This window comes from Cryptomeria japonica, chromosome 3, assembly GCF_030272615.1.
Source record: "Cryptomeria japonica chromosome 3, Sugi_1.0, whole genome shotgun sequence".
Lineage (NCBI taxonomy): Eukaryota > Viridiplantae > Streptophyta > Pinopsida > Cupressales > Cupressaceae > Cryptomeria > Cryptomeria japonica.
Genome location: NC_081407.1, coordinates 106509180 through 106536119, shown reverse-complemented (window position 1 = coordinate 106536119; position 26940 = coordinate 106509180). Strand labels below are relative to the sequence as shown.

Below are 26940 nucleotides of genomic sequence, written 5' to 3'. Positions count from 1 at the left end.
TCCAGTGAAAACTAATTCGGCCCCCCTCTCAGTTTTCCTTTGTAATTGTTGCCAACAATTGGTACCAGAGCTAGATCCTCCAAAATAATATTAATCACTTGAGGAGATTCGGGATGGTAACTAGAACTGGAGGTGTTATCTTTAAGAAGGAGAGTCCGATATTTTATGGAAGTAACTATGCTATGTGGAAGAACCGGATGGAAGTGCACTTGAGATGTCTTGGAGAAGATTACAAAGAATGCCTATTTTGCTCCTTCGAATGGTCTGGTTACTGCTAATGAGATCAAGGAAGATGAACATAACATTAGAGCGAAGAAAGCATTATTGAGTGCCCTGACTGATTTAGACATAACAAATGTAATGGGACTTCAGACCGCACATGAGATCTGGGAGAAGCTTGAAACCATATATGAAGGAGATAAACAAGTGAAATTTGCTAAGTTGCAAAGTTTGAATGAAAAATATGAGATGATAAAGATGGGAGAAGATGAGAATATAAATACCTTTATGGCTAAGGTGAATGATATTGTCCTAGGTATTAGATGTGTTGGTGGAACCCTTGAAGAAGATGAAATTGTTGCTAAGGTGTTGAGATATTTGCCTCCTTCTTATAAACACAAGGTAGCTGTTATTGACGAGATCTAGAGTGTGACTAAAGTAACAAGATATATGTTGGTTGGAAAGATTGCCGCATTTGAGTTGAGCGAATTTGGTGAATCACAGGGAAAGTCTGAGATAATATTTAGAGCATATGTATCCTGAAAGCAGAAGTATGATCCTAAAGAATACAAAATATCTAGACATGAAAGAGAAAGGAGAGAGATGGAAGAGAAAGAAAGAGAACTGATGAGCTTGAAGCATTGATTTCTCGGAGATTGCCTAAGGGAGCTGGTAAGTATGATGAAAAATTATCCTTGAAATGTTTCTCTTGCAATAAGGTATATGCAAAAGGATTCTATATGAGAAAAGTTACAGAGTCGAGCCAAAAAACCCCTACCCTAGCCTTTGAACAATCAACATTAACAATTCATAACCATACTCCCATCAATAAAAGCATCCACATTAACATCTGCCCTACAACTACAAAAAAACTCCGTATCAACATCAAAAATGAATTTGGCCATCATGAAGGACAAAGAACCAAATTCATAGACCTTGCAATCATGAGAGACATATTTAATTCTACAGACCAAACCCTAATCACCTTTACAAATGTGTATACTCTAGCCAAAGTCATTACATAATTTACGAAATTTAATCAAAGGGCTGTCATGACCAATTTGCATTACATATGTAGAGAAAGGAAACCAGAGAATAAAATTTTTCCAACAAAACCCATTCAAACAAGACATTGGGGATCATCATGCAGAGTTGCCAAAAATCAGTCACCCACGCTCATTTCCCGAACACTGCACTCGAGCACTTCTTCCTCGTTGCCTCCCCCTTTGTCATTCTCCATTCTCACCACCCATATTGCCCGCTAGAACCACCACTCCACCACCCACAACTTCCCTTTGTTGGAGGAGAACTTTTTAGGGAATCCCATGCAATTAAGGCCTTAGCTTGGTGCGCATTTATGTTTTACCTCATCGGCCAATGCATGAAAGGAACAAGTCCGTGCAACTCCACCATCCTTGGGTCCTCAAAGCATTCACTAACATCAAATCTTGCACCTGGAATAGCCCATTCCAGTACTGAATTCAACCCCACTAACCTTTCATCATCTAGAATCGACCTCACCAGCCACAAAACGTTGTCTATGGAGTCACCCGATTCAAGCCCCCATGCAACCGCCATGGTAACGACATCCATATTCGAGCGAAATCTGTGTCTCACATCAAGAAAAACCTCTCCAAACAACATTTCCACTAAATGGATGAATTCATCATCCTTAATCTTGAAAACCGCTTCATCTACAACAACGAAACTAACCCCAAAAATGCAGCTTGTGGTCTGTTTGAGTATAGAGGACAATTTCCCTCCATGCTATCCCACCACCTCAAATTATTGCAGACTGAGAATGACACAACTACAACCAGCAGCCAATATAATGCCACCCACACATGCGAAGTCCCATCACAATATAATTTCCCTTACGATCTCATAAATGTCACATTCATGAAAACGAGAGACACCTCAAATTTCATCAAAAGGAATGATACACAAATCTTCAGTGTGTACTTCACCAACCCTTTCAAATCCAATCGCCCACTTTGCCAAAGTGTCAGCAGTGTCACTCGTCGATTGCTGAACATGACCCACTTAAAATGGTTGAACATGAGCCCGCTCGTTCTGAACTACTGAGATCATCTTGCTCAAGTGTCACACATGACATCCAGCTACAATAATTGCATTAATGATGATTAGAGAATCACCTTCCATATGAAGCTTTGAAAAATCCAAACTCTTTCCAAACTGAACTATTGTTAAAGCCGCCATTGCCTCCACTATGTTATTTGTCCCATCCTCTATCCGTTTCACTCCAAATGCCATAATATTTCCTTGCCAATCTCGAGCCACAAATCGAATACTCAATGGTCCCAGATTACCCTTCGAAGCTCCGTCAAAGTTTATTTAAATCCAACTCTCCTTTGGCTTACACCATCATTCCTTAATTTGCTTATCATTACTCAGATTCACCCGATGATGCCCATTCACGAGCCATAATACTTCTATTATTAATTTAAAGTCTAATTAAATATTCAAGTAATGAAGAGTAATTATACTTACTTCTAAATCATGGGTCATGATCAAGGTCTAGAAAAATCATATCATCTATGAGAAATTTACATGACAATATTTGCACTAATTTTTGACACTAAAGGTTGTCAAAATCAGGGGCACACTCATCAGTTGGATTCTCTAGGAATAAATAGTGTGCTACTGCTGCCACCACTCCCTCTTAAATCATGTTACACATCTTCATGCTCAACTATCTACAAATCATGTTTTATTTGTTACGAGTACAAGTTACAAATGAACCAACACACACCATAACTTATTCAATATAGTAATTAAATTTTTAAGTTGAAGAACCATGCTAATAGTCAAAGAGATAATTTACCAATATCAAAATCTTCAATTACAAGAAATACAATACAAATTATATTCAATGCTATAAATAGAGTGTTTGTAGGTTGAAAACATATTTTTAAATTTTTTTTGAAAGTATGTGAAATAATCCTTTTTACTCACCCTAGACAAGAATTGATAAAACTAAGAAAACTTCTTTTAAATAATTTTTTCTAAACATTTTTTTAAATAGTCCTCCTATTGCTTATGTAGGATTACATATTTTCCATGAGTACATACTTTTGGAATGAGGATGCAAGGGATTTTCATCATTTTGACATTCTTAAAACTCTTGGCTTATTGTGAAGATAAGATCCTAAAGGTTTGTATTTCCCCTGATGATATGTGTTTCTAATGTCTATTATTGCTTTATATCTATACTTATACCTTGTCTTTTGTGGTTCTCAATGTTCAAGCTATTTTTATAAGGACTTGTCCTTGACAACCACACATGGCTAGAGTAAGTGGAGATAATTGTAGTTTGTGTTTGTTCCATTTAGGGACAACTTAACATTTGAATTTCACAATGACAAAGAGAGGTAAATTGAGTTGCTTACTTTAATTTTTGTAGACAATAACAATCACTTTGTCAAGCATGCCATTGACTGATCCAACTACAATGTACAAATTTGCATTTAGCATAACATATTCTCCAATGCATAACAACACTTTTGTCTCTATTTGTTTATCTTTGTGGCTATTTGTAGATCCACATTATTATGTTATGTATTTATTGGCTCAATTATTACATGGTTTTCTATTCATCTAGATAAAAGCTTCGAATTTGTTCTATTTAGACTTAGTATGTTCCCTTAGTAGAGGGGGAGTTTCAAGTCAATTATAATAGAAGTAAAAATTAAAGAGAGATATGATATAACCATTGGAATATTAAATTCGTCTTTGACCATTTTTTGATGATTAAATTGACTTAAACTCTAATTACCATAAGTTTGTTGACTAATGGCCATACATTACGTAGCATAGCTCATTGAAAATTTATTTATAAATGGATTACCTCTCTTTAACAAAATTTAATAGTCATCGAACTACAAATCCAATTGCTAATTAATAAAACCCAATTATATGGAAGATAAGGTAAATTAAATTTGGTGAGCTATGGCTCTAAAGGTCCTTCAGCACAGTGAATTGCGCACTGAGGTGGAAAGATTAATGCAAATATTTCGGGATGTTGTAAATTGGAACCATACGAAAACATGCTCTCCTGGGAAAAGCGAATTCGAGCCAAAGCTGGGCATTACTCGCTTTCTAGACGTTCTGCTTTACACTGAACACCAACGGTAAAATATTGCCATTGAACTCCTGTTTGGACGATCAAAACGAAATCCAATTACAAATGTTTACTGCCCATCTGAGAAAATCATTTATTAGAAATCTCCTAAAGCCTACTAGCAATGGATTCAAAATTTACACGGACACAAAACTGAAATCTCAGATGCCCACCTGTCCAACTCTACCAAAAGCCCCACATAAACCTCATCTTGACCACTCCAACCATGCGGGCATTATCAATTCTCCCTCGAAACTTTCCATCCCGACTACCCAATTCAGAAATTTTTCTTCCGAAAGAGATAATGACGAATCCGAGTATTTCTACAACAGAGACACGAAGGAGCCCCCTAAGCTATTTGTAGTGCAGCCTCGTGTCCGCTCTGAATGTGTTTTGCAGGCCAAGCTTCTTGAAGCTATCAACCTTGCAGATTCATTGGAGGAACAGAGGGAGGAAGGATGTGGCAGCAAAACCTATGTGAGAAAGAAAACACCTCATTTGTTAGTGCAAAATCCAGGGACACGATCAACGAAATCCCACGCAGGTATGGTGTTTCACGCTTTTCTGTAAGATTGTTTTCTGGTATTTTGTTGGGTTTTGGCAAAACATTGATATTGTATGATTGATTTAGTCAAATCAGAAAGTTCTATCCCAATTAATAATAGCTTAGTAATATCCTATTCATTAATGCTCCATGAGTCAGGGCCTTTTGAATTTGACTTTTCTCGCTCGTTGAATTTTTAGTTGCTGGAAAATGTTGTGTTAGTAATTTAAGAAGCTTGTGAGTGCATGTTTTATGGACACTAACTGATACTCTCTGTTTGAATTGCATTGTACTATAGAGTCATATGTATGTTCCATAGAAGGCAGTTCAGAAATATTTGGCGTCTTCATGGTTTTGGTCTTGGGTTGCATGTCTTAGAAATTTTGTAGTTGGTTTTGTTCTTGGGTTGCATGTCTTAGAAATTTTGTAGTTGGTTTTGGTCTTGGGTTGCATGGCTTAGAAATTTTGTATACGGAATGTGTTTTGGAATGGTCCATCATTTGGTTCTAGAATTTAGAGTGTGTTGCTATCGATATGGAGTGTTCTGATCACTGTATTTGGTGATCGTAGATACATACTTTGGGCCGGGAACAGTTGAGACTGTCAAGATACATGTCAACGCAATTGATGCGGAGGTAATTCTGTGCTCTTGCTAGTTAGTTCTTTATTGTTAATTACTGAGCAGAGAAGGTGTTAGGGTTAGTCTGTGACAAATTTTTGGAATACCATAGATATCAGGGCTCAACTTGGTGCTGTTTTGATGGCATTCATCCAGTTCTAATGTCAATTACATTTGTATTTGTATATTTGTATTTTGTGCCTTTTTATCTTCTTCTCTAGTGCTTTCATGCTAAGTTACTGGTTCGGGTTCGGGTTCGGGCACTGGTTCGGGTTCGAAGAACCCGGTACACCGGTGTGGCAAAATTTTGAAAAGGGGTTCGGGTTTGTTAGTACAAAAACATGTAAATTCTTTTTTTATATATATATATTTTGATATTTGTGAAGCCTATAAGCATGAATTAAAAATTTGCATGTCACATAGCATCATATAAACAACAAAACAAACATCAGTCTTCAACTCCTCCTCTTTGATCTTGGAAGCCAAATTTTGTTCACCCTTTCTTCAACCTGCTCTCATAAAACATATGTTTGCAACACAAATGAGGTGAAATGAGTGAATATAATGTTTTAGAAGTCACTTTTAGGATATAAGTTTCACTTTTTAGCAAGTGGAATTAAAAAAAAAATTAAATTTTGCATATAATTTGCTTTTTTGGGCCGCCCAGCCACCTGGGTTTGACCTGGGTCTGCCTGGGTTCGACCTGGGTTCGACCCAGGTTCGACTGGGTTCGACCAGGGACGAACTACCTCTGGGTTTTTCGAACCCTGGTCGAACCCAGTCCGAACCGGACCTGAACCAGGAACCCGTTCAAACCAGGACCGGTACCAGGGGGGTCCAAGGGCGAACCCGGTAACGTAGCTTTCATGCATGCAGTATATCTGAAACTCCGTGCACTTGTTTTATCCCTGTTTCAACCATATCTATTTGGGTAATGTTTTACATTTCATGTGAAATTAACTTAGTGGAAGTTGTTGTCTCCTTCATCATTCATTGCTGCTTCATATTTTTCTCATTTCCTAGATTGAAAAGATTAGTTTTTTATCTGAACTCACAAAGAAAATTTTCAATGTAGAAGGTTTTCGCTAAAAAGTCTGCATACACGGGCATCTGTACTTTCCTCGATGCTGACCAGAAATAATTTGATTTTATTATTAACTATTCAGACGGTAAAATTACAACTTAGACATCATATATGCTTTGTGGTGTTATGATTGAGAAAACCAAAAATTTCCTTATATATTTACCAAATTTCTTTATAAACAAATTCATGGTTGCATTTCATCTCTCCTGTCAATAGGCTATTGTAGTGAATATAATTTGTTTGTTGATTACAAATTAGAAGAGGATTCCAAAAGATCCAAATTTCCTCTCTGTCTTGTTTGTAATTGTATTTGAAAGTCATTCATTAGATTTGTATGTTTAATGAATGTATTACTTCCCTTTTTACTAGTATGACAGTAGGAGCAAAAATTGTTTGGGGAAAAAACTGGCAAACCAATAGTATAAGTTTTTTTTGAAAAAAATGGGGGAAAATTTGGATTTTAAAAAACATGAAAAAATTGTAGAAAGGAAGACAAAAAGTAAAATTTAAGGGTATTTCCATAGCATAGAGATATAGAGATTAAATAAAATAGAGTTTAACCCATGAAATTTGTAGAAAGTAGGATTTTGTTGTTTATATTTGTATTGCCCCCAACTCAAGCCATGAAGCTTAACAATGCATGGGCTGTCCTTTCCTTGTTTTACCCAAGAGGAAGAGGACTTAGAGCTTTATTGGGTAAGTGTGGAGTCTTTGACTTGTATTCTATTGCCAAAAATATGAAAAGCGAAAATTTGTACTTAGATTGCTAGCAAGAAAGGTTCTGATATAGAGGACAATGTATTTGATATGAGGACTTGGTTGAGTACGAAAGATGAGATTACTCTATCTCTCAAAATTGATGAATGATTTGCTTGCTTTTATCACCAAGGTGGTTGATAAAGACGACCCATAAGGTAGTCATTAAATAATGCTTTGGATACGTGTGTTTGGGTTCCTGTATGGTTTGAAATTTGAATGATATTTGCTAATGCTTTCATTGGTTGTTTGCTTTGTTAAAAGCATTTTAGCTGTGTGATAATTGAATCAAGTTAGTCATTTAACTTAGAAATTCGGTCTTGTATAGGGAACTGATTTAAAATTCAAAGTCAAGTTGGATAGGGTCCATTCTACAAGTTGGTAATTTTGTGTCATCAAAAGTATGTCTATTTGGTCAACATGTTAAAAATGTTATAATCAAGGTGCATTATTGATAGAGCTCAACACCTTTGATTAAAAGGGTAGTCATGGATAAATTAAGTTTCATTGAAAAATATGAAGTTGAGACTTTCATACTTGGCAAATATAGATGCAATTACACTTAATTGAAAAAGATCTTTGGGATGTTGTTAAACCCAACTCAGCCTGTCCAATTGATGTGAATGAACTTGCTAAATGGACTATCAAAAATCAAAAAGCATTGGGGACTATTGTCCTCAGTTTGTCAAAAACATACTTAAACCATGTGGATTTTACCAAGTTTGCAAAATAGATTTGGGAGTCATTAAACAAGCTCTTTGGATGTGAAGCAGAAAGTGAAAAGACGTCGTTGAAGTACAGATTGTATGGATTGAAGATGGATAAAGGTGCAAAAATGGTAGATCATATAGGTATGCCTCATTCTCTCCTAAATCAGCCAACTGGGGTTAATGAGAAAGTAAAAGATGATGATTAGTTTGTTAGTTTTGGATCAGACTGTAGCAAATTAGATAGCAGTGACAGAAAAACAAAACAATGTGCACAAAGAATGCCAATATACCCTGGAAAAACCTCCCTCTTGGAGGTAAAACCCCAACAACAAATCTCAGATCTTTATTAGGCAATAATCAAATATATCTTTACAATGAGCTTCAACACTTGAAGCTATCAGCAAATTATGCACAGTAACCTAGAGCAGACTGCAATGATGAACTTATCTGGAATACAGGTAACAATGTGCACAAAGAACACCAATATACCCTGGAAAAACCTCCCTCTTGGAGGTAAAACCCCAGCAACAAATCTCAGATCTTTATTAGGCAATAATCAAATATATCTTTACAATGAGCTTCAACACTTGAAGCTATCAGCAAATTATGCACAGTAACCTAGAGCAGACTGCAATGATGAACTTATCTGGAATAAAGGTGTTGCTGTCACAAGTATGAAGTTCGCTGATCTAGAATGATGTTCACAGCCTTGAAGTATAGTTCGGTGACCTTCCAAATGAAGATTGCTGTCAGAAAGAACAGTATCAGAGAGGTATGCTGCCCTTGGATGGAGTTCGCTGACCTTCCAAAGGTGTTCGCTGTGCTTCAAAGGTGTTCGCTGTCTTCTAAATATTATTCGCTATCTTCTGAATATGATTCGCTGATCACAGAGATACTTTTCTGTAGGATACCGAAATAGGAATGTAGTTGCTTGATGTGTGTAATTGCAATGAGGTTGACATTACATATATATGTGACACTAGCCTTCCAATTTGCCTTAGGTCGGCCTTGTCAATATTGGCGCCAAGAGGAATAGGTCACAATTAAGATACAAATTATACAAGTTACATATGCCGTTGTCAATATTGGCGCCAAGAGGAATAGGTCACAATTAAGATACAAATTATACAAGTTACATATACCGCCCACTTAGGGCATGATTAATACAAAAATGTTTATGTCTTCTAAGGCCACCAGGCCCAATACACACGTTAGTTGTGCTAGGTCATCCCTAGAAGGGCTCCGACCTAGCCACATACAACAACATAGTTTACCTATAAATATGTTTGGCATGGTGTTTACATTAAGCAAGGTAAACATTAGTCTTGAAGGAGTAATATATACTCGACCATAATGAAAACTTCGAATCTGAAAAGGTATTATTTGTATGTAACAAAGCAAGAAAAGGCAAGTACAAATCCAAGTATATTCCTTCAAAAGGAAAAATCAAATGCTTCTGTTGTAATGAAATTGGACATGTAATTTTTAATTGTAAGAAAAGGGCACAGGGTCTAGTGGATGGCAAACTAGATCAACATGCTTCCTTGGCTGAAGAAGCTGATTGGAAAAAACTATGCAAATGATGAACTATCATGTCCTAGTGATGAAGAATGTCTTTTAAAAAAATTCAAGCTTGCATGTAGGAGGCAATGGAGGAAGGAGGACATGCAACATCCTCTCATCAATCACCAACGATGGGGCCGTTTATCAGCTTTGGTGCGTTTTGTGGTGTGTGCTTCTATTTTCTATGTTTTTAATTATTGGAATTTTTCACAATATGGGGGGGATAGGACATCAACATTCCATCTCTAGTGTTAGTGACAATTTCCTAGATGTTGTTGGAGATCAAGTGACACGATCAACAATAGTGGCTATTTCTAGTCATAAGTGTGTTGTTTGCTTCTGTAACTGCCTAGTGTAAATAGTGCAATGAACAAATGGACTAGTGTAATGCAGTTCATGGATCTTGAAAAGGTTACTGGTGATCCAGAAAACCATACGAGGTGAACATATGAGTATGTTCCTACTCATGTCCAAGTTTGTGGTAAACTTGTATTGAAACCATGGAAGGTTGATGAGAGGTGCCTTTTGTTTAAATCAAGATCATGAACCTCAAGAGTTGGGCTTAATGCAGATGAAGGGTGTGAGTTCTTACTATGTTCACACTAAGGGGGGGAATGTTGGGAAATGTATTTTTAGTGTTCACATAAGTTAATAATGTGAGTTGTTAACACAACTCACATAGCTATTACAGATGTTAGAATAATCATCTGTTGAGGTTTGTTAGTTTGTCAAGTTGTTAAAACAACTCATCTAAATAGAGAAGTAGCTATAAGAGTTCCTCTTGTAAAGTAGGAGATGTAACTCCTATATTTTTGTAATACCTCATTGAAGAAATCGATGAATGGAAGCAACATGTTTGACGTGTGTTAAATTTCTTTTTTTGCCTATCATCTCTGACATCCACAAGTTTTCATTGGAATTTTATAAGACAATATGTCGAAATTCAAAAGGATTCTTTTTTGATTCACTTCATTTAGAAGGCTGTTGAATGATAAAAACTGATAAAAGGAGCAAATTCGTAATTTTTCTTTGGATTTCACTGGTGGGGATTTCAGATTTTGCAGTTGTGGACCTGGTTATCAACATTTCAGAATTATAGTACTGAGTGAGGATTAAAGTGGTTTTATGTGAAGTATCGGATGTGTTTTAATTTTTCCATTTTCTGATTTTTTTACCTAGTCCAAGAGGAGTTTGAGTTGATTTCGAATCTTTGCTTCATGCAGTCTACTTCATTTTCAAGTTTTTTCACCATGGTGTGTTCTGAGGGATTCACCAAATCATACTTAATATTTGAAGTTTAATAGTCAGAAATACCCCAATGACTTGACAATTCAATAAGAAGCAAAAACATTCCTGGGAAAGTAGAGTATGATAATCCTCAAAATGTACAACAACATCATTTAACCAAAGAAAAGTAAATCAGTAGCAATTAGAGCAGATTTTTAAGCGCTTATGGCTGCCAACATTTGGAGATTTCTAGTCATTAACCTTCATTTATGTTCAATGCATTTACAACAGTCAAATTTAGCATGAAAGCGGTCAAGATAGTAGGATACATCTTGCTGATGTCAGATTGTACCTTGGTGATATCTGCTATCCAATTTGGTCAATCAACATTCAAATAGGTCTCAAATATACTTGTGACATTAATTCGCTCTTCAGTGATGTCACCACACAAGCTCCAACTTAATCTTCTTTCTTCCCTCAATCTTATTTGCTGATCCCTAGGTGAGATTGAGGGATAGATGTTTACTGCATTTTATGAGCTTGAATTGGACACTAGTCAGCGTAGTAAGCAAAATGTAAGTTCCTTGTTCCATGGATAACATTTTTAATTTAAAGAAGTATTCAAGCCTGTTAATATGTTGTCTCCTGTCAGAGATTCTTGGCTTCAAATTCAATGCTACCTTGGAAGGATTGATGACATGCACATCATTTGTAACTATTGGTTCTGATTCTGAACTTTTACTCAATTTTCGTTGCTATATTTTCCTAGTTACAGGAAAGCTCATGCACATGTCTTAAGACTGGCACACATGGGGTGCAAAAAGGTTTCTGAAGTTAATTGTGCATATTGTGTTGTCTTTGTGTCTCTTGAGACATCATTTCACTCTCATAAAGAAGAAACTTGGATTTATTTTTTTGGGATTCATATTCGACAGTTTTTGTTGAATTCACTGTTCTATCAACTTTTACGTAGTGCTGAAGTACTTTGTCCTTTCTTTGTTGTCTCCCATAATTGAAAGGAAACAGCGTGGATTTATTTTTGTGGAATTCACATTCTGAAGCAGTGCTAACTTGAATTGTGTATTTATTCTCGTATCTATAATTGGCACTCCATTTTAATTGTTTTGTGGTTAACACAGTTGAGGTTTATATAAGATATTTTGTGAACTTATCTGAAGCTGTCAATTATTTGGATCATGGAGTATGATATGAAAAATCGATGCAAAAAGTTCCTACACAGTTTTTTTCAGAAATGTTCTCAATCATGTGCATGGGATGTGGAAGTATCATGTCTGTTATGCATATACACATTAAATTTATATTCTATTCTGTAATTTTTAAACTAAAGTCTGCTTTCTGTGTTTGGTGTTATTTGAATCAACAAAATGTATTAGTCATGCAGGATGGATTGGATGCTGTTTTTGTGAATGCTATGCTTACTGGTATTCAACAACGTAATCTTGAGGTAAGTGCTTAAGTTTGGTGTTGTTTTTGAGCATGCTTCAGTTTTCTTTCACAACATATGGAAGTTATATTGTTGGCTTTGGTATAAGTTTTTTGATGCCATGTTAATAATAGTTTTACTGACTATTTTATGACTTATTCATATAGAGAGCATGGGGTAAGCCAGTATTTGACCGTATGGGACTCATTATTGAGATTTTTAATGCCCATGCAAACACCAAAGAAGCCAAATTGCAGGTATGATACTCTGTGTTGAACAAGTCATCTATTTTGATATTGGTATTCGAGCAGTTCCTATCTTGTGAAGCTAATGAATGAAGTGAAGTATGCATTTATTTGTGTGCTCAGGCAGAATTGGCAGCTTTGATGTATAAGAAAACTAGGCTTGTTCGTGTGCGTGGCCTAGATGGTCGTCTTACCTTTGGAACTTCTGGTGAAGCGGAGGTTGTTAGTGGTAGGGGGTAAGATCTTCATTACCTTGTTTTGTAAGTGTAACTATTATGCTCTCATGTCTTAAATATTCTTCGATGAAAGAAATTTATTATTATTATTGAGTTTAATTGGTTAAAGCATTGAGTTCTCTATGTGGAGACTCAAGTTCAAATCCCACTATGACATCCAATACGGAATTCTAAGTTGTGACTCTTGGTCTTCTATTGTTGGCTTCTAATGTGGAGGTGGTTTCTGAATATTTGTAAACGATTACCAATATAAATAAAGACCAAGAGAGAAATAAAATAAAGATTGCAAGGTGGGGATTGTAGCTGCTATGGTCCAATGCCTTAGTTTTGCAATAATAGGGGTGAACCTAAACAGCGAAGCCCTAGACATATTGATACACAGAGAGCCATATAATGAGAAGCAATCATTGGAAAGGAAGGCCATATAGGACCTTTCTATATTAGAGTAGAGAGTAAATATTTTAAAATTGAGTTATAATACTGTGTGCAATAATAGTGCAAAAGCAATGAAAAGAGAAATCAAAATCAAAATATAATGACAATAACCAAAGATTCAAATAGCTATGCCACTTCGATGGACAAACCTCCAGATACAATACTTTGATAAAACTACACATTGATGTCCTACAAGTGAACTACTATACAAAACTATTATTATTATTAGGTTAGTGTTGACCCATAAGTCTGTAATTAGGCTGAATTGAAATGAGAAAGGACCCCTAGTAATCTAATTGGAGATTGACCTAAGGCTACGTGTTACATGTCATTTGCTCCATAAGATGAATTAGGGTTAGGGGTGTATTATGACCTTCACTTTGAAAAGCTCAGCCCTCAAAGATTTAGAGCCGTATACTTGAGCAAGTTTGTCTATGAACACTAATAAGACACCCCCGTCTTCAAAATTGCTAAGATTAGCAATGAAAGCCATTGGAATTTGTTCCAAATGCTTAGCGGGAATATATAAGGATTGCAATGGTCTTAAACATTTGATAGTCTGTAATGTCCCCACATGGGGTTACCATTAATTTAGACCTGGGATAACAAACCTAACTGTTGTCATTTTATGACACCCTTGTTCCATCGGTGAGAACCGATCAGAGATATGTTCCATGGACCAGCGCTGCCCCAGTTGATCAATGAGAAAAGCAGTGGAATTATGAAGTGTGAAGTGCTGTCTTGTCTGGAGGAAGCCTCCTTCTCTGTTCCCCGGAAATCCGGAACCCCGAGGTTCCGAAGTTCCTTCCTTAGCCTTTTCTCTCTTCCTTGGAACTGCAGAGCCCGGAGGTTCTGAAGTTCCTTCCTTTGCTTCCTTTTCTCTTTGGTTCCCCAGAACTCCGAGGTTCCAAAGTTCCTTTCCTTAGCCCTTTTTCAGTTCCCCGGAACCCCGAGGTTTCAAAGTTCCTTTTCCAATTTTCCTTTTCTCTTCTCTTAGCCTCTTCTTCCCTTCCCCGGAACTCCGGAACCTCGAGGCTTCCCTTCACCGGAACTCCGGAACCCCGAGGTTTCGAAGTTCCTTCCCTTGGTCGCCTTCCTCTTTCCCGGAACTCTAGAACCCCGTGGTTCCGAAGTTCCCTCCTTGCCTTTTTCCAGTTCCTCGGAACTCCGGAACCTCGAGGTTCCGAAGTTCCTTCCTTGTCCCCCCAACTTCGGCAACCCAAGCTTTCGAAGTCTTCCCAACTTCCTTTCGGCTTGCAACACTTCTAGATGGTGTGATCAACACTCAAGGTTTTTTAATGCTCCATCAACTCTTGCAACCAATTTTCTATATAAGGCTGTTTGCCCTCATTGTAAAGGGTTCTCTCCTTGCTGGCTTGAGCTATTCTATGCTCTTTCACTTCTCTTGTATTTATCTTGCATTTCTGCAACTGTAAGTTTGGCCATTGGCCTTTGAATGAATTGAAATTACCATTTTTGCCTTCCTTCAACTTATGTATGCTGTGTATGTTTCCTTACCTTCATCATAGGTGTCTTGTGGCTCTTCTCTCATATATGCTGTGTTAATTTATTTCTGAGTGTGACTTGTGGGAATCTTCTCCCCTTTGACATTTAGCAAATTCTAACCTCCATACATGCATTGAGGTCACTCATGCAACTGAAGTTTGTGCATTCCCTGGGTATTTTAGTTGATTCTTTGTACCATTTCGGGTGGGGAGAGAAACATCTCCTATCTTGGTGCATCACCTCCTTTCATTTTAAGCATTTTTCTCTTCCCTTTTCTTCTGCAAGCTGTTAGGATAGGCTTAGGAGTAAGTTTTGAAGTGTTGAGTAGGTTCAACACTTGCATTTGGATTGAGAAGGAAGCCGGCCTTCTCCGGAGACTCAACCCCCTTGTGCAAGGTCCCACACTTCGGGGTTGTTTCCATGTTTCACGAGGTTGCTGAGTTGATAGCTCAGCAAGGTTGCAAGCTTTTGTGACAAAACTAACTTAAGGTGAGAATTTTAACATATAATTTTATCAAATGCAAAGGCATTTCATTACAATAGTTAACTTACAATTCTAGGAACAATTGAAAAGATAGAACTTATCTTGATTTTGACAATGGACTTATGCTGAACATAAATCTCCCCCAAAACTGATTACAATCTTCTTACAAGTCTTCTGTAGAACTTCTTACGTTCTCCTCATAACTTTGCAAATGATCTTCTCCTCATCTTGTAATGTCCCTTATTGATGATTTGACATATAACTATATCTTGTTTACTCCTTTTGAGGTTGATACAAAACGTGCCTTTGATTCTTTAATGATCAGATTGCTATGTCTGAGTGGTCTGTCTTTATCGTGTGATGACTGGATGGATAGATATGCCTCCGCCTATTCACTGTGTCTGATTTTGATCCTTATATCCTTGGGAGAATGGTGGAGGTTGTTTCTCATTTTCACTCCTTATTTGCATGTGCCGGTGGCTTAGGAGAATGGTGGATATTGACTCTGCCTATTGATTTTTCTAACATGCACGGAAGATCTCATTGATTAGTGGAATCACCCACTTTGCCTGCCTGAGCACTTTATTAGAAATAAATAAAATAGTAGTTCACAATTCCCTGCTTGTTGAAGTGGAATTGAATGCCTTGATATATCTTCCAAATGGAAAGATAAGTCACGTTGTGAAGGTCATGACTTATGTCTATTCATAACCGCCTTGTTTCCTTAACTAATCTCACCCTTCCGTATGTAATTAGTCATTTCTTAACCTCTGATTAGTCTCCTTACTTATCGCTATCTTCAGGATAATGGATTGCTGTCATCAATACTGTTCATAATATAAATTGCTGTCTTAATATCGTGCTTCTTTAGATATCGCTGTTTGATAGCTTTCTTCCCTTAATCGATGTTGTTTAATATAAGTTGTTGCTTAGTGTTCTTGGTCGATCCTTGATATGCAATGATAATTAATGAGGCAATCCGATACTTTATTTGATTGTCATCCTGGGATACTAATCATCCAATTAGCGACAATCATCTTCGTCTTTTACGCCTTGATAGACTATATAATTTGTTTGTTCTATAATCACTTCCTAGACGATTCAATACTTATTTGTTATGGCATCAAATGACTACTTGTGTGGGCAATAATATTTCTGAAGATTACTATATTAGCAGCATAGGAAAAGATATGCCTGTGAATGGAGACAAGAGGTGATGTGGCTCATTGAGTGGTTCATATTTCACTTTTAGAAGAGTTTGGAAGGACTTTATATTGTTGCAAGGGAGACCATTCTTGCGTCAGATCTGGTCTGCCACAAAGATCCATTTGTTACGTTAGATACTTATAAATAGCAACAACCATCAAGCTCAAGGAACCGGTGAGTTGAGAAATTTTCATTTGTGTTTTCTTGTGTCTGTTGGCAACAATAGCGAAGGAAAACTGGGGGGGCGGGGGAGGTGAATCAGTTTTCACTAGATCTAACAATTTAAGCACAACTTCATATCTCATCAATTGCAGTAAGAACAAAGATAAACACAACAACAACAACACACATAACACCAAGATTTTGACGTGGAAAACCCGGTTAAGGGAAAAACCATGTTGGGAACCTACCCACAATAAAATGATACTCTGCAGTAGTATGTGAAAATATTACAATGGGGTATGCACATGCATTTAGGCACATTGCTCAAAAACAAGGAGGGGAATAACCCAAGGAAGGCTCACTGCCTTATAGAGATCGAACAACAATCCGGATTACATGAACTAAAAGAATAACATCTCCAAATGCTTGATGACAGTTCTGGTTAAGCACATTTGTCTGCTCAGCAACACTCTCTGCTCTACACTTCTCACCGAAAGATGAATTCGCTTGTTTGCACATACACCATTCTCTGATAATGCAGACACAACACCGATATCCAAATTACATGAATATGACATCTATTTATACAAATCATCAATCTTGACTACAAGGTCGACTCAACCTCTAAGACCTAATTACAAAATCACATCACATGATACATAGATCAACCACCGGACCAATACAATGCCATGACGACATAGAATGGACCCAAAACAAATCCACGAACATGCAACACCACTAGAAATCTCGCCAAGATCATCTGCAACACGCTACACCATCAAAAATGTCGCATAACACGAAAAACATCACTGGACCCATAAGATCCTTAATAATGCGCACAATAATCAATGCAGACCAGCAAAACAAATAGTACACGATTAGGAAACACCAACAAGCATATTAGAACCATCCGCAATAGTTGCACCAACACCACTTAATCAAATCTTCATCGATCAACACGCTGACACTCAAGAACACTCAACAACGACAACTGGGACTAGAAAGATAACTTGCAGAGCACCAAATCATGAACCATCTGAATTGAAGATACACATGAACATCCCAAACACTCTCCCAAATCCGCAACTCAAGATATAATCATTCGAGAGCACAGCGGATCAAATACCAGAACACTGCAACACTGAACATTGAAAAACCAGTCCTCATACTGGAATCCATAACTCGATCAAATCACCACATATCATCATGAAACCAACACTGAATCAACTAGAGATACTTCATTACTGAAATCACAAATCCGCACTAGCACATCTGCAACATACCAACTGAAACAACCAAACCAACTCTTTGCAATACCGAAACACAGAAATATGTTGACATCAATGACAACAACATATCCTAGCAGCAAAAATATTCAACAGGATCCTTCCACTATCTTCAGCTGTTGAAATGGTTAGCTAGTTCGGATCAAATTTTAATGTTGCCTTGTGGCAATTAAATTATTATCTTATTGTAATAAGGTTAAGCGATTCATGTCTAATAGGGCTGGGCCCAAAATGAAATGTGTGGTTAAGCAATTCATGTCTAATAGGGTTGGGCCCAAAAGGAAACATGTCACAACTTGCAAGTTATGTAGGCCCCAAATTGGGTGCCAAAAGTGCAAACTAAAATATGTAAAATAAAGGCAATTTGGTTAAAGCCGACTTGGAAAACTTGAACATGAATCTTGTATATAAACAAGATTCATTCTACACTTCAAACACAATGTATCATCTTTATCAAGTCCCATTAGCCTTATGCAAATTCAGTCAGCGAACTTAGAGGAAGAAAGCGATATAAATCTTCATGCTGTTCCAAGTCTATCCGATCTTTGAGCGAATCCATTGGACAGCTTGCTGAGCAAGAATGTAATCTATACTTCAGCGATCTCCTTCTCCAAGTGGTGTCGATATTCTGCTCTCTGAAGAAATACTACAGCTGCATATACTTGGTTTAGTCTGCCCTAGATTGGCACTACAATCAGATAAGTAATCTGATTCATGTAATCTGCTTATAAATTAAGGAACTGATCTGAATCTTTGATGCTGGGTTTTTTCCTCCAAGAGGGAGGTTTCCCAGGGTACTTGTATCTTGTGTTGTGTACTTTATTGTTATTTCTGCTTATTCTCAGTCTGATTCTAATTTAAGTAACTAGATTAACATCTGATTACCTAAAATCAACATCAGTCACCAACCATTAAGAAGGGAAAAGTTGAAGGAGAAGGTATTGCAGACTTTTCACGACATTCCTCTTGCTGGCCACCAAGGTTTTTTCAAGATTTACAAGCAGATCCGAGAGAGATTCTCTTGGAAAGGGTTGAAGAGAGATGTCTTGAAGTACATTAGGGAATGCCATACTTGTCAGAAGAACAAGGATGAACACACAACACTCACTGGTTTATTGCAACCATTGCCAATTCCCAGTCAAAAATGGGAAAGTGTCTCTATGGATTTCATCACTGGGTTGCCAAAGGCCAGTGGGAAGGATTGTATCTATGTGGTGGTGGATAGATTGACAAAATTTGCTCATTTTTTGGCCATCACTAGCTCATTTACAGCAGCTCAGGTTGCTGATTTGTTCTTCCGTGAGGTGTTTAGGCTACATGGGTTGCCTAAAAATATTGTGAGTGATAGGGACAACAAGTTCCTAAGCTCCTTCTGGCAAGAGATTTTCAGATTATGTGGTACTGTGCTCACCCCAAGCATGAGTTACCATCCCCAAACAAATGGACAAACAAAGATAGTAAATAAGTGGTTGGAGGGTTACTTGAGGAACTATGTTTCAAAGCAGCAGAAGGCCTGGGTAAGATGGCTACATCTTGGTGAATATTGCTACAATTCCACTTATCACATGTCCATTAGGATGTCACCTTTCATGGCACTTCATAGTTATGAGGCCCCTAGTTTTGCTAATTTGGTGTTTGGAGATAGTAGAGCACCTCAGACTAGGGATATGGTTCAGCAGTGTCAGGATATTCTGAAGGCATTGAAGGTCAACCTCCAGATTGCACAGAATCGGCAGAAGTTGTATGCTGATCAGCAGCGTATTGAGCGCTCATTTGAGGTTGATGATATGGTCTACCTAAGACTTCAGCCCTTCAAACAGTCTACTCTCAAGAAGAGTGGAGCGGAAAAAACTCAAGCCACGTTTTTATGGACCATTCAGGGTCATCAGGAGAGTGGGAGTTGTGGTTTATGAGTTGGAGCTACTAGCGAGTAGCCGAGTACATAATGTCTTCCGTGTGTCACGCCTCAAAAAGGCACTTGGGTACAATGTGATAGTCTCTTCTGATTTGCCTCCTTTGGATGAAGAGGGAGAATTGGTGCTAGTTCCTGAGGCCATCCTTGATGTTAGGGAACGATTGTTGAGGAGGAGGACCATCCGAGAGTATTTGGTTAAGTGGAAGGACTTACCGGTGGAGGATGCTACATGGGAGAATGAGGAGGTTTTACAGCATCCTGGCTTGCGATTGCTTGAGGACAAGCAATTTGGGAAGGCCGGATTGTAATGTCCCCTTCCTTGTGATGTTGCATTCAGTGGTCCATTGGCCTATTTTGGAGACCCGTAGGCTATGTGGAAAGGTGAATTAAGGGTTCCCATGTTCCTTGGAGTTTCGACCAGACTTGTCAGGGGTGGAATGTGAACTTACTATTTTTAGTAAGTTAGGGTTTGGCCGTCAGGATGGTGCAGAGTTGCTAAGCTCGCCAACCTCTTTCTCTGGTTGCGAAGATAACGATGTTCAGAGCATTATTTCATGACTTACTATTTTTAGTAAGTGGCAGTTTGGGGCATTCTATTTTTGGCAGTCCTGGTTTTGGTCCTGTCCCAACACAATTCAGTGGTCTTCATTGCTCAGCCTCATCCAGATTCTGTTGATAATTAGTACTGGAGTTATAAGCGATTTAATTAAATATTATTCCTTATCCTAAGGTTATTATTTAATTATTTAATTATTGATTGATGTAATGGGGAATTGTGCAAAAATTGATATTTTTCCTAAGTCTTGCCTAGGCGAATTATTTAATGGATATAAGGAGACTTTATTTTCGATATACTCCAAAGTTATATCATGCCAAAATCGTGGTCTTCTTCCTAGGCGCGATTTTTGGACTTGGGAAGTGGGCGCCGTTTTGGGTCCACCACATGAAATGAAATGCAGTTTGAATGAGGAGAATTTGGAGGCAATTTCATTTGAATTCCAGACTTGAAAAGCTATATAAACAGGGGTTTGGATCCTCATTTGTTCATCCAGAGAAAATATATCATTATGTTGTTTGAATGACTCCAGACTTCTTCGAGGGTGAATACCTCCTAGATCTTTCCTTCCGGTTTCGAGTGTGAGACATCACTCCTAGCTGTGGTTCAAAGTTGTGAGCTATTTGGTGATTTTTTGGGTGTGTTGGTGAAGAGTTGTGTGCTGCTGGTCTTTTTTGGTGTTGCTGGTCTTTTTTGGTGTTGCTGGTGTGTGTTGGCTGGAAGTGTATTTTGCTCGTAGCTATCTGCGTGTTGAGTGCATCATTCTGGGTGAGGGCTTGTTGGAAGCGTAGCGGAGAGACAATAATACTCCTACATTGGTGTGGCATTTGGAGAACTCTAAAATTTACAGTTGCAAATCGAACTATTTAGCCAAAATGCCATTTCCATAATTGCCTTGGGTTGCGTGCATCGCCGTGGTTTCTCTCTCCAGTCGCACTTTAAGGTATTGATTTGATTGTTTACGTCATACGCTTCATTTGCATTTGGTTTGGCATGATTCCATTAAGTTTTGAGAGAGTTACAAGCATTTTAGTGGGGTTTGGGATGGCTGGTTCTGCGTTTTCATTGTATCTAATTTCAGAACAAGAAGTAGTGTTTATGGTGAGAATGTGTTATTGAATTCTTGAGATATGTACTTCATTCTATCTTCTTTTACCTCTCTATCTTTGTAAGAATTGCTTCAGTAGTACTGACCAATTCATTCTATGCTGCATTTCCCGCTGAACAAGTGGAAGAGGATGGCTTAGCCGCCTGTATGTTTTGTAATTCAGCTTTGTCCTCCCACTGAGCAAGTGTTTGAGTGATATTGTCCTCCCGCTGAAATATGTGGTTGAGTGATAGTTTTATGTAAAAGTCCTCTCGTTGCATAAGCGGTAGAGTGATTTGGTTTTGTCATGCTCTTATTACCTTGGTTGGTTTACCGCCAAGTTCTTGTTCTTCATCCCACTGAAAAGTGGAAGGGGCTGGCTTGCCGCCCAGTATTGTATTTGCATTGTAATTTCTAGTGGATTAGTGAGCTAACGAACCCCTTATCACCGTATGCTCTCACCTTCCCACATTGGGCTCTTGGTGATCAGAAAGTGGAAGGGTCACTTTTCAGTAGCATTGGGATTATATTTCCTAACTTTTACGGGTGCATCATAATATTTGTTGTGCTTGAAAACCGAAAAAATAAGTGGGAATATTACAATAAACCACTTGTGGAAGATCAAGAATCACAACTTAGAAATCCACTTATTTAGAAACCACCTATGGAAGACCAAGAATCACAATTTAGAAATCCACTTATTTCGAAACCACCTCCACATTAGAAATCAACTATGGAAGACCAAGAGTCACAACTTAGAATCCCATATTAGATGTCACATTGGGATTGGAACTTGGATTTCCACATTGAGAACTTGGACATTTGGCTCATTGGCTTGTCACATGTAGATTATAGATACAATCTGACTCATAGGTTGCCATAGGCTAATACAAGCTTATGAGCAAAGATACAACTCTTATTGTCACTCTACTATTCTATCACTATTATGAATTGACTTGCTAATTGCTATCCTATTAAATTGTTTTTATATTTGATTTTGTTGGAGTTTCAGCATCTACGTTTCGGATCACACCTTGTGATCCATCCTTTTCTTCTCCTCCAACTCTTCGTTATCCAAAGCTCCATGGGGTTTGGGTATGTTTCCTCTGGGGGACGGGGGGATGAGTCTCGGGACGGGGGTACTTGGGGCCTAATTTTGGGAATGTTGGGGAGACGGCGGTGGGGGGCGGGGGAGCGGTGCTGACATAATACATATAGTACTTGAAAAATTAGTTTAAAAAGATAAAGATGCACAACATAATAACTAGAGTCTAATATTCAAATGACAAATGCGAGAATATCAAATATAGGCATTGGAACAAGAATTTTCAATTTTTTTTCATTTCATAATCATCTTAATCATGATCCAATGTTCATCAAAATTACAATCAATTGATCAAGTTATCAAGATTCAACAATGTTCAAACTTCAAACTTCAAAAACAAAATACTAAATTATTTCTAGGCGTCCAAGAGATGTCTAGGCGTCTCTTTGTGGCATCTCTTCTAGGAGAGATGTTTCTCCTGCGCACTCGGATGAAAGAAACACTTCTTCCATGGTTGAGAGATGTGGCGGCGGTGGAAGGGTGGTGGAGAGACGTTTTGGACACGTCTCCTCGTCCAAGAAACGTCCCCATCTCGGAAACTTGGTTTGTCAAGAGAGACGCGTCCCCGCGGAACACTGCTATTATCCCAATGATGTATCACAATGTGATTGGAAACATTGATGCAAAAACCATAACACAATCGAATCCAGAAACAATTTAACAACAATATGGATTGTGGAAACTTGACATTATTAACTATTATCCTCCTAAGGTGCTGACTCTTTATTCGCTTCTTCTATGTGATTTCTACATCTAGATGGGTTCCAAGGTTGTTTATGCATCAGTTCCAAGGTCTAGGAATGGTTTACATCAGGCACAAGATGTTTCAAATCTTGATGTCTAGTGTAATGTGTGGGTTAGCCAAATCTATTGATGGAGTATTGGGTGTTGAAGAAACTTGATGTGGTTGTATGTGAAGGTCCCTCTGGCCCTACCTTTTGATATGTTGGGTTGAACTCTAACGAATTGGGTGTTGCGTGTCTTGAATTTTGATATTCTTACAGCAATAACTTTTCACACTCCACTCTAGAACTACTAAGATATGGATGTGATGTTCATGAACTATTGTATAACTCTTTCTACAATAATGAGCTCTTGTAGTGAAATGTGGTAGGTTTCTATAAGATGTTCTTGCATTAGACATTTGAGGTTGTTTGAAAAGCAAGTCTCGCACTTTGTAGGTTCTAGAGAAATCGAAAATGCTCCATCTTAGCTTGTGAAATCCATGACGAGTCTTCTACTTGTCTTTCTTTCCACTTGACTAGTAATTATCCATACTGCTTATTTTTGGTACTACATCCAATTCTACCATCTAAAATCTGCTCTATTTTCTCCTATGGTTGCTGTAGTATTTGTTCTTTGAAAGAAACTTTTGTAGTGTTGCCACTTGATTGACCTTCATTGTATTGATTGAGATCTGCAATGTTGAATATAGGTGATATACCAAGTGTTTCCCATAAGTTAACCTTATAGGCGTTCCTTGAATCAAATTTCCTAAGAATTTTACATGGACCAAACTTTTTCATCTTCAACTTGTTATATGTGCCCACTAGAATCTTTCTTTTTTGAGATATACTTTTTCATCTTCAACTTGTTATATGTGCCCACTAGAATCTTTCTTTTTTGAGATATACTTCATCTTCAACAACAAATTCGTTGTGCCTTTGCGTTTCATTTGCTTGTTCCTTGTATTTGTTGTTGATTGTTTCTAAGTGTTCCCTTACTCGATTGTGTACTATTTCCATATGTCCTACAAATTCTTCCTCTTTTGTGCTCCTTTTAATTTCCTTATTGATGTCTTTGAGTTCCAGTACTCTAGGTTGCAATCCAATCATAATTTTGAATGGTGTCATCCTTGTGCTTTTGTTCCCTGAGTTGTATGCAAACTTTGCATGCAATAGAATAACATCTCGATCTTTTGTCTTATTTCCCACTAATGTTTATTATGAATTAACCAGAAATCAATTAAGCCTACTCTTGATGTTTGCCTCCCCTACCCTCCTATTATTCCATGTGTACCAACTAACCTTCCTTAGGTTCGATATCCCATAAAGACGTATCCAAGTACCAAACCTTGAATGCCATAGAGCCCCTAGTCAACCTTGATGTACACCCCTCATCTTCATTTGGATTGAGAAATAAGTATGGACTTGTAAACCAAAAGTATAATTGGAATTCAATTTTTCAGGATTTAATTATAGCAAACTCGTGAAACTAAAAAATGCTGAAACATTCATAAAAATAGAGAAAAAATATTGCTTTTCTATCAAATGCAGCCCAAAGCAATTTTTTTTCTTTTCTTTTTGAAACTAGAGTGGGGCTCTAGGGGCAGAACTTTTCCTTGCATGTTCCATAGGGACCTTTATAGCGCATGCCAATTATTCATAATTTTATCACTTTTAACAAAGCTCTACACCTTTTTATGTTTAAATCTGTTTTTTTAATGATTGTAGGAGATGTCAGTGGGGCTCTAGGGGTAGAACCCTTCCTTGCATGTTCCATAGGGACCTTCATAGTGCATGCCAATTATTCATAATTTTATCACTTTTAACAAAGATCTACACAAATGTCTCTTTTTTTAATGATTGTAGGAGATGCTTGGCATCCTAGGGATAGATATTTCCTCTAGCATCACTCCCAAAGGGGAATCAGCCTATAAATAGCTCCCTTGACTTGGATTTGGGGGATGTTTCATCCTTGTCTTGCGACACCAAAACATCCTTAATCTAGGGGAAAACCCTAAAACCCTAGGGATGTGTCCCCAGACTACATTGCTTTTACCTCAAATGGTTTATGTAAAAAAACAAAGGGCTAGTCCTAATATAGTAGGACATGCCATCATGGACCATTGGCTACTCTTTTAGAGGCAGGAAACTTTCACTCAAATGCTAAACCAAAATAAATCTATTCAAATTAAAATATAAATAGAAATGCCTTAACACTTACCCTAAAACAAAAGTTTTCTATTTGCCTGTACTCTATTTTTCTTCCCTAAGTGTGAATGTGAGTAAAAAGAAAAAGATAACCTCTTTTGAAAAATTGAGGAAACCACTTAGTTAATGAGGTGGGTCACGAGTAATGCTACTATGCTATCATCAAGCCTGTTGTGGGGTAGATCTAAGTGACCTGAATATATTATCAATATATTTTCTCATTGAAAGCTTCACTAAGATCCCCTTTATGGGATAAGGTGAAAGGCAACACCTAAGGATTATTTGAAGAGACAAAATTGGTCCATAGATAGGCCTACATACAAAAAAGGCAAAGCAGCCTTAGAATCCCAATGTTTTTGTTATCCACTAAGGCTTGACGAGATAAAACACTTTGAGGTCTTTAGAGCTAAATCCATGTACCTCTCCTAACCTTAAGCTAAATTACTAAGGAACTTGAGTATGTCAAAACAGAAAACGACCTTGAATACACTCTTGAGAGGAAGATGTCAAGATCCAAATTTAGCTTGGGCACTGTGCTAAAGGATGTTCCATTTGCTTAATCTGGCTGATTTAAGACACTAGCTAGTTGTTGTTCCCATCAGCTGCCAATCTTATCTGTATTACAATGTACGTTATGCAACCAGGTTACCCAAAAGGCCAAAACCTAGGCTGATTTAATGTTTTTAACTTTTAACTCAATTTACACTGTGGGTCATTTTTTTTCTTCTGTTGTATTCAGAAGCAAATCTTTAATGTTGTGATACTCATATATTTGTGAGACGCTGCTCCTTAAAATTTGACTAGTCTCTGAACTCTGTATACCAGACCCAGTGTTGGAGAGCTGCTTGATAGAGTTCCAAGAAACCTTGCATTCACACTAAAAATTTACTCTTGAAGATGTGGTTGGTCACAGATAACAGGAAAGACACATCTTTTTCATTGAAGCTACTGGGTGACCATCGATGATTATACAAGTTATTCCTAATGCCTATAGCTGCTACCTTTTTCTGGTTGCCTTTCTTTAACATGATTCAAATAATTTCATATGGATATATCAGGAAATAATATTTGTCACAATTGGATACCATATTTGTGAATGCATATTTTATAATTGTACTGCATATTTGCTTTTTATTTGGTTTTGGTAAGTTTTAGTTTCCAATTTAGCTCTTACACATGCTAGGCCAAGTGCATTAGGTATTCCATTAATCAGGCATTAATTGTTTGCAGACATTAATCTGGTTTCTTACTTCCGCTCTTTCTTCTCAATAGCCCATATTCAATATTTTCTCCTCATACACAAAATCCTTGTACATTAGGCAATTCTGAACCCTGGAAGGAGGAATGGCATGATTAGATGAATATATTCTTTTGAGATTGCTTTGTTAAGATGATGACTGAGGTTGTATTTTTCCAAGATGATTAGAGAATGCTTTATGTGACGTATGTTTATAGATAAGTGGATGATCTATTGTAC

At 37.5% G+C, this 26940-nt stretch overlaps 1 protein-coding gene across 2 annotated transcripts in view; it reads left to right on the top strand.

Annotated features, from left to right (window-relative positions):
• The first annotated feature begins 4203 nt into the window (after window positions 1-4203).
• Window positions 4204-26940, top strand: part of LOC131075803 (GTP-binding protein At3g49725, chloroplastic) — a 186479-nt gene continuing 163742 nt past the window's right edge. Inside the window, exons 1-5 of one of the 2 annotated variants that reach the window (XM_058012702.2) lie at window positions 4205-4904; window positions 5475-5539; window positions 12266-12328; window positions 12475-12564; window positions 12676-12788. In XM_058012702.2, the coding sequence (XP_057868685.2) occupies window positions 4427-4904; window positions 5475-5539; window positions 12266-12328; window positions 12475-12564; window positions 12676-12788 (809 nt within the window). In that variant the 5' untranslated portion in view covers window positions 4205-4426. Of the gene's footprint in view, window positions 4905-5474; window positions 5540-12257; window positions 12329-12474; window positions 12565-12675; window positions 12789-26940 lie in introns of both variants that reach the window. The other variant, XM_058012703.2, reaches the window with a different exon arrangement.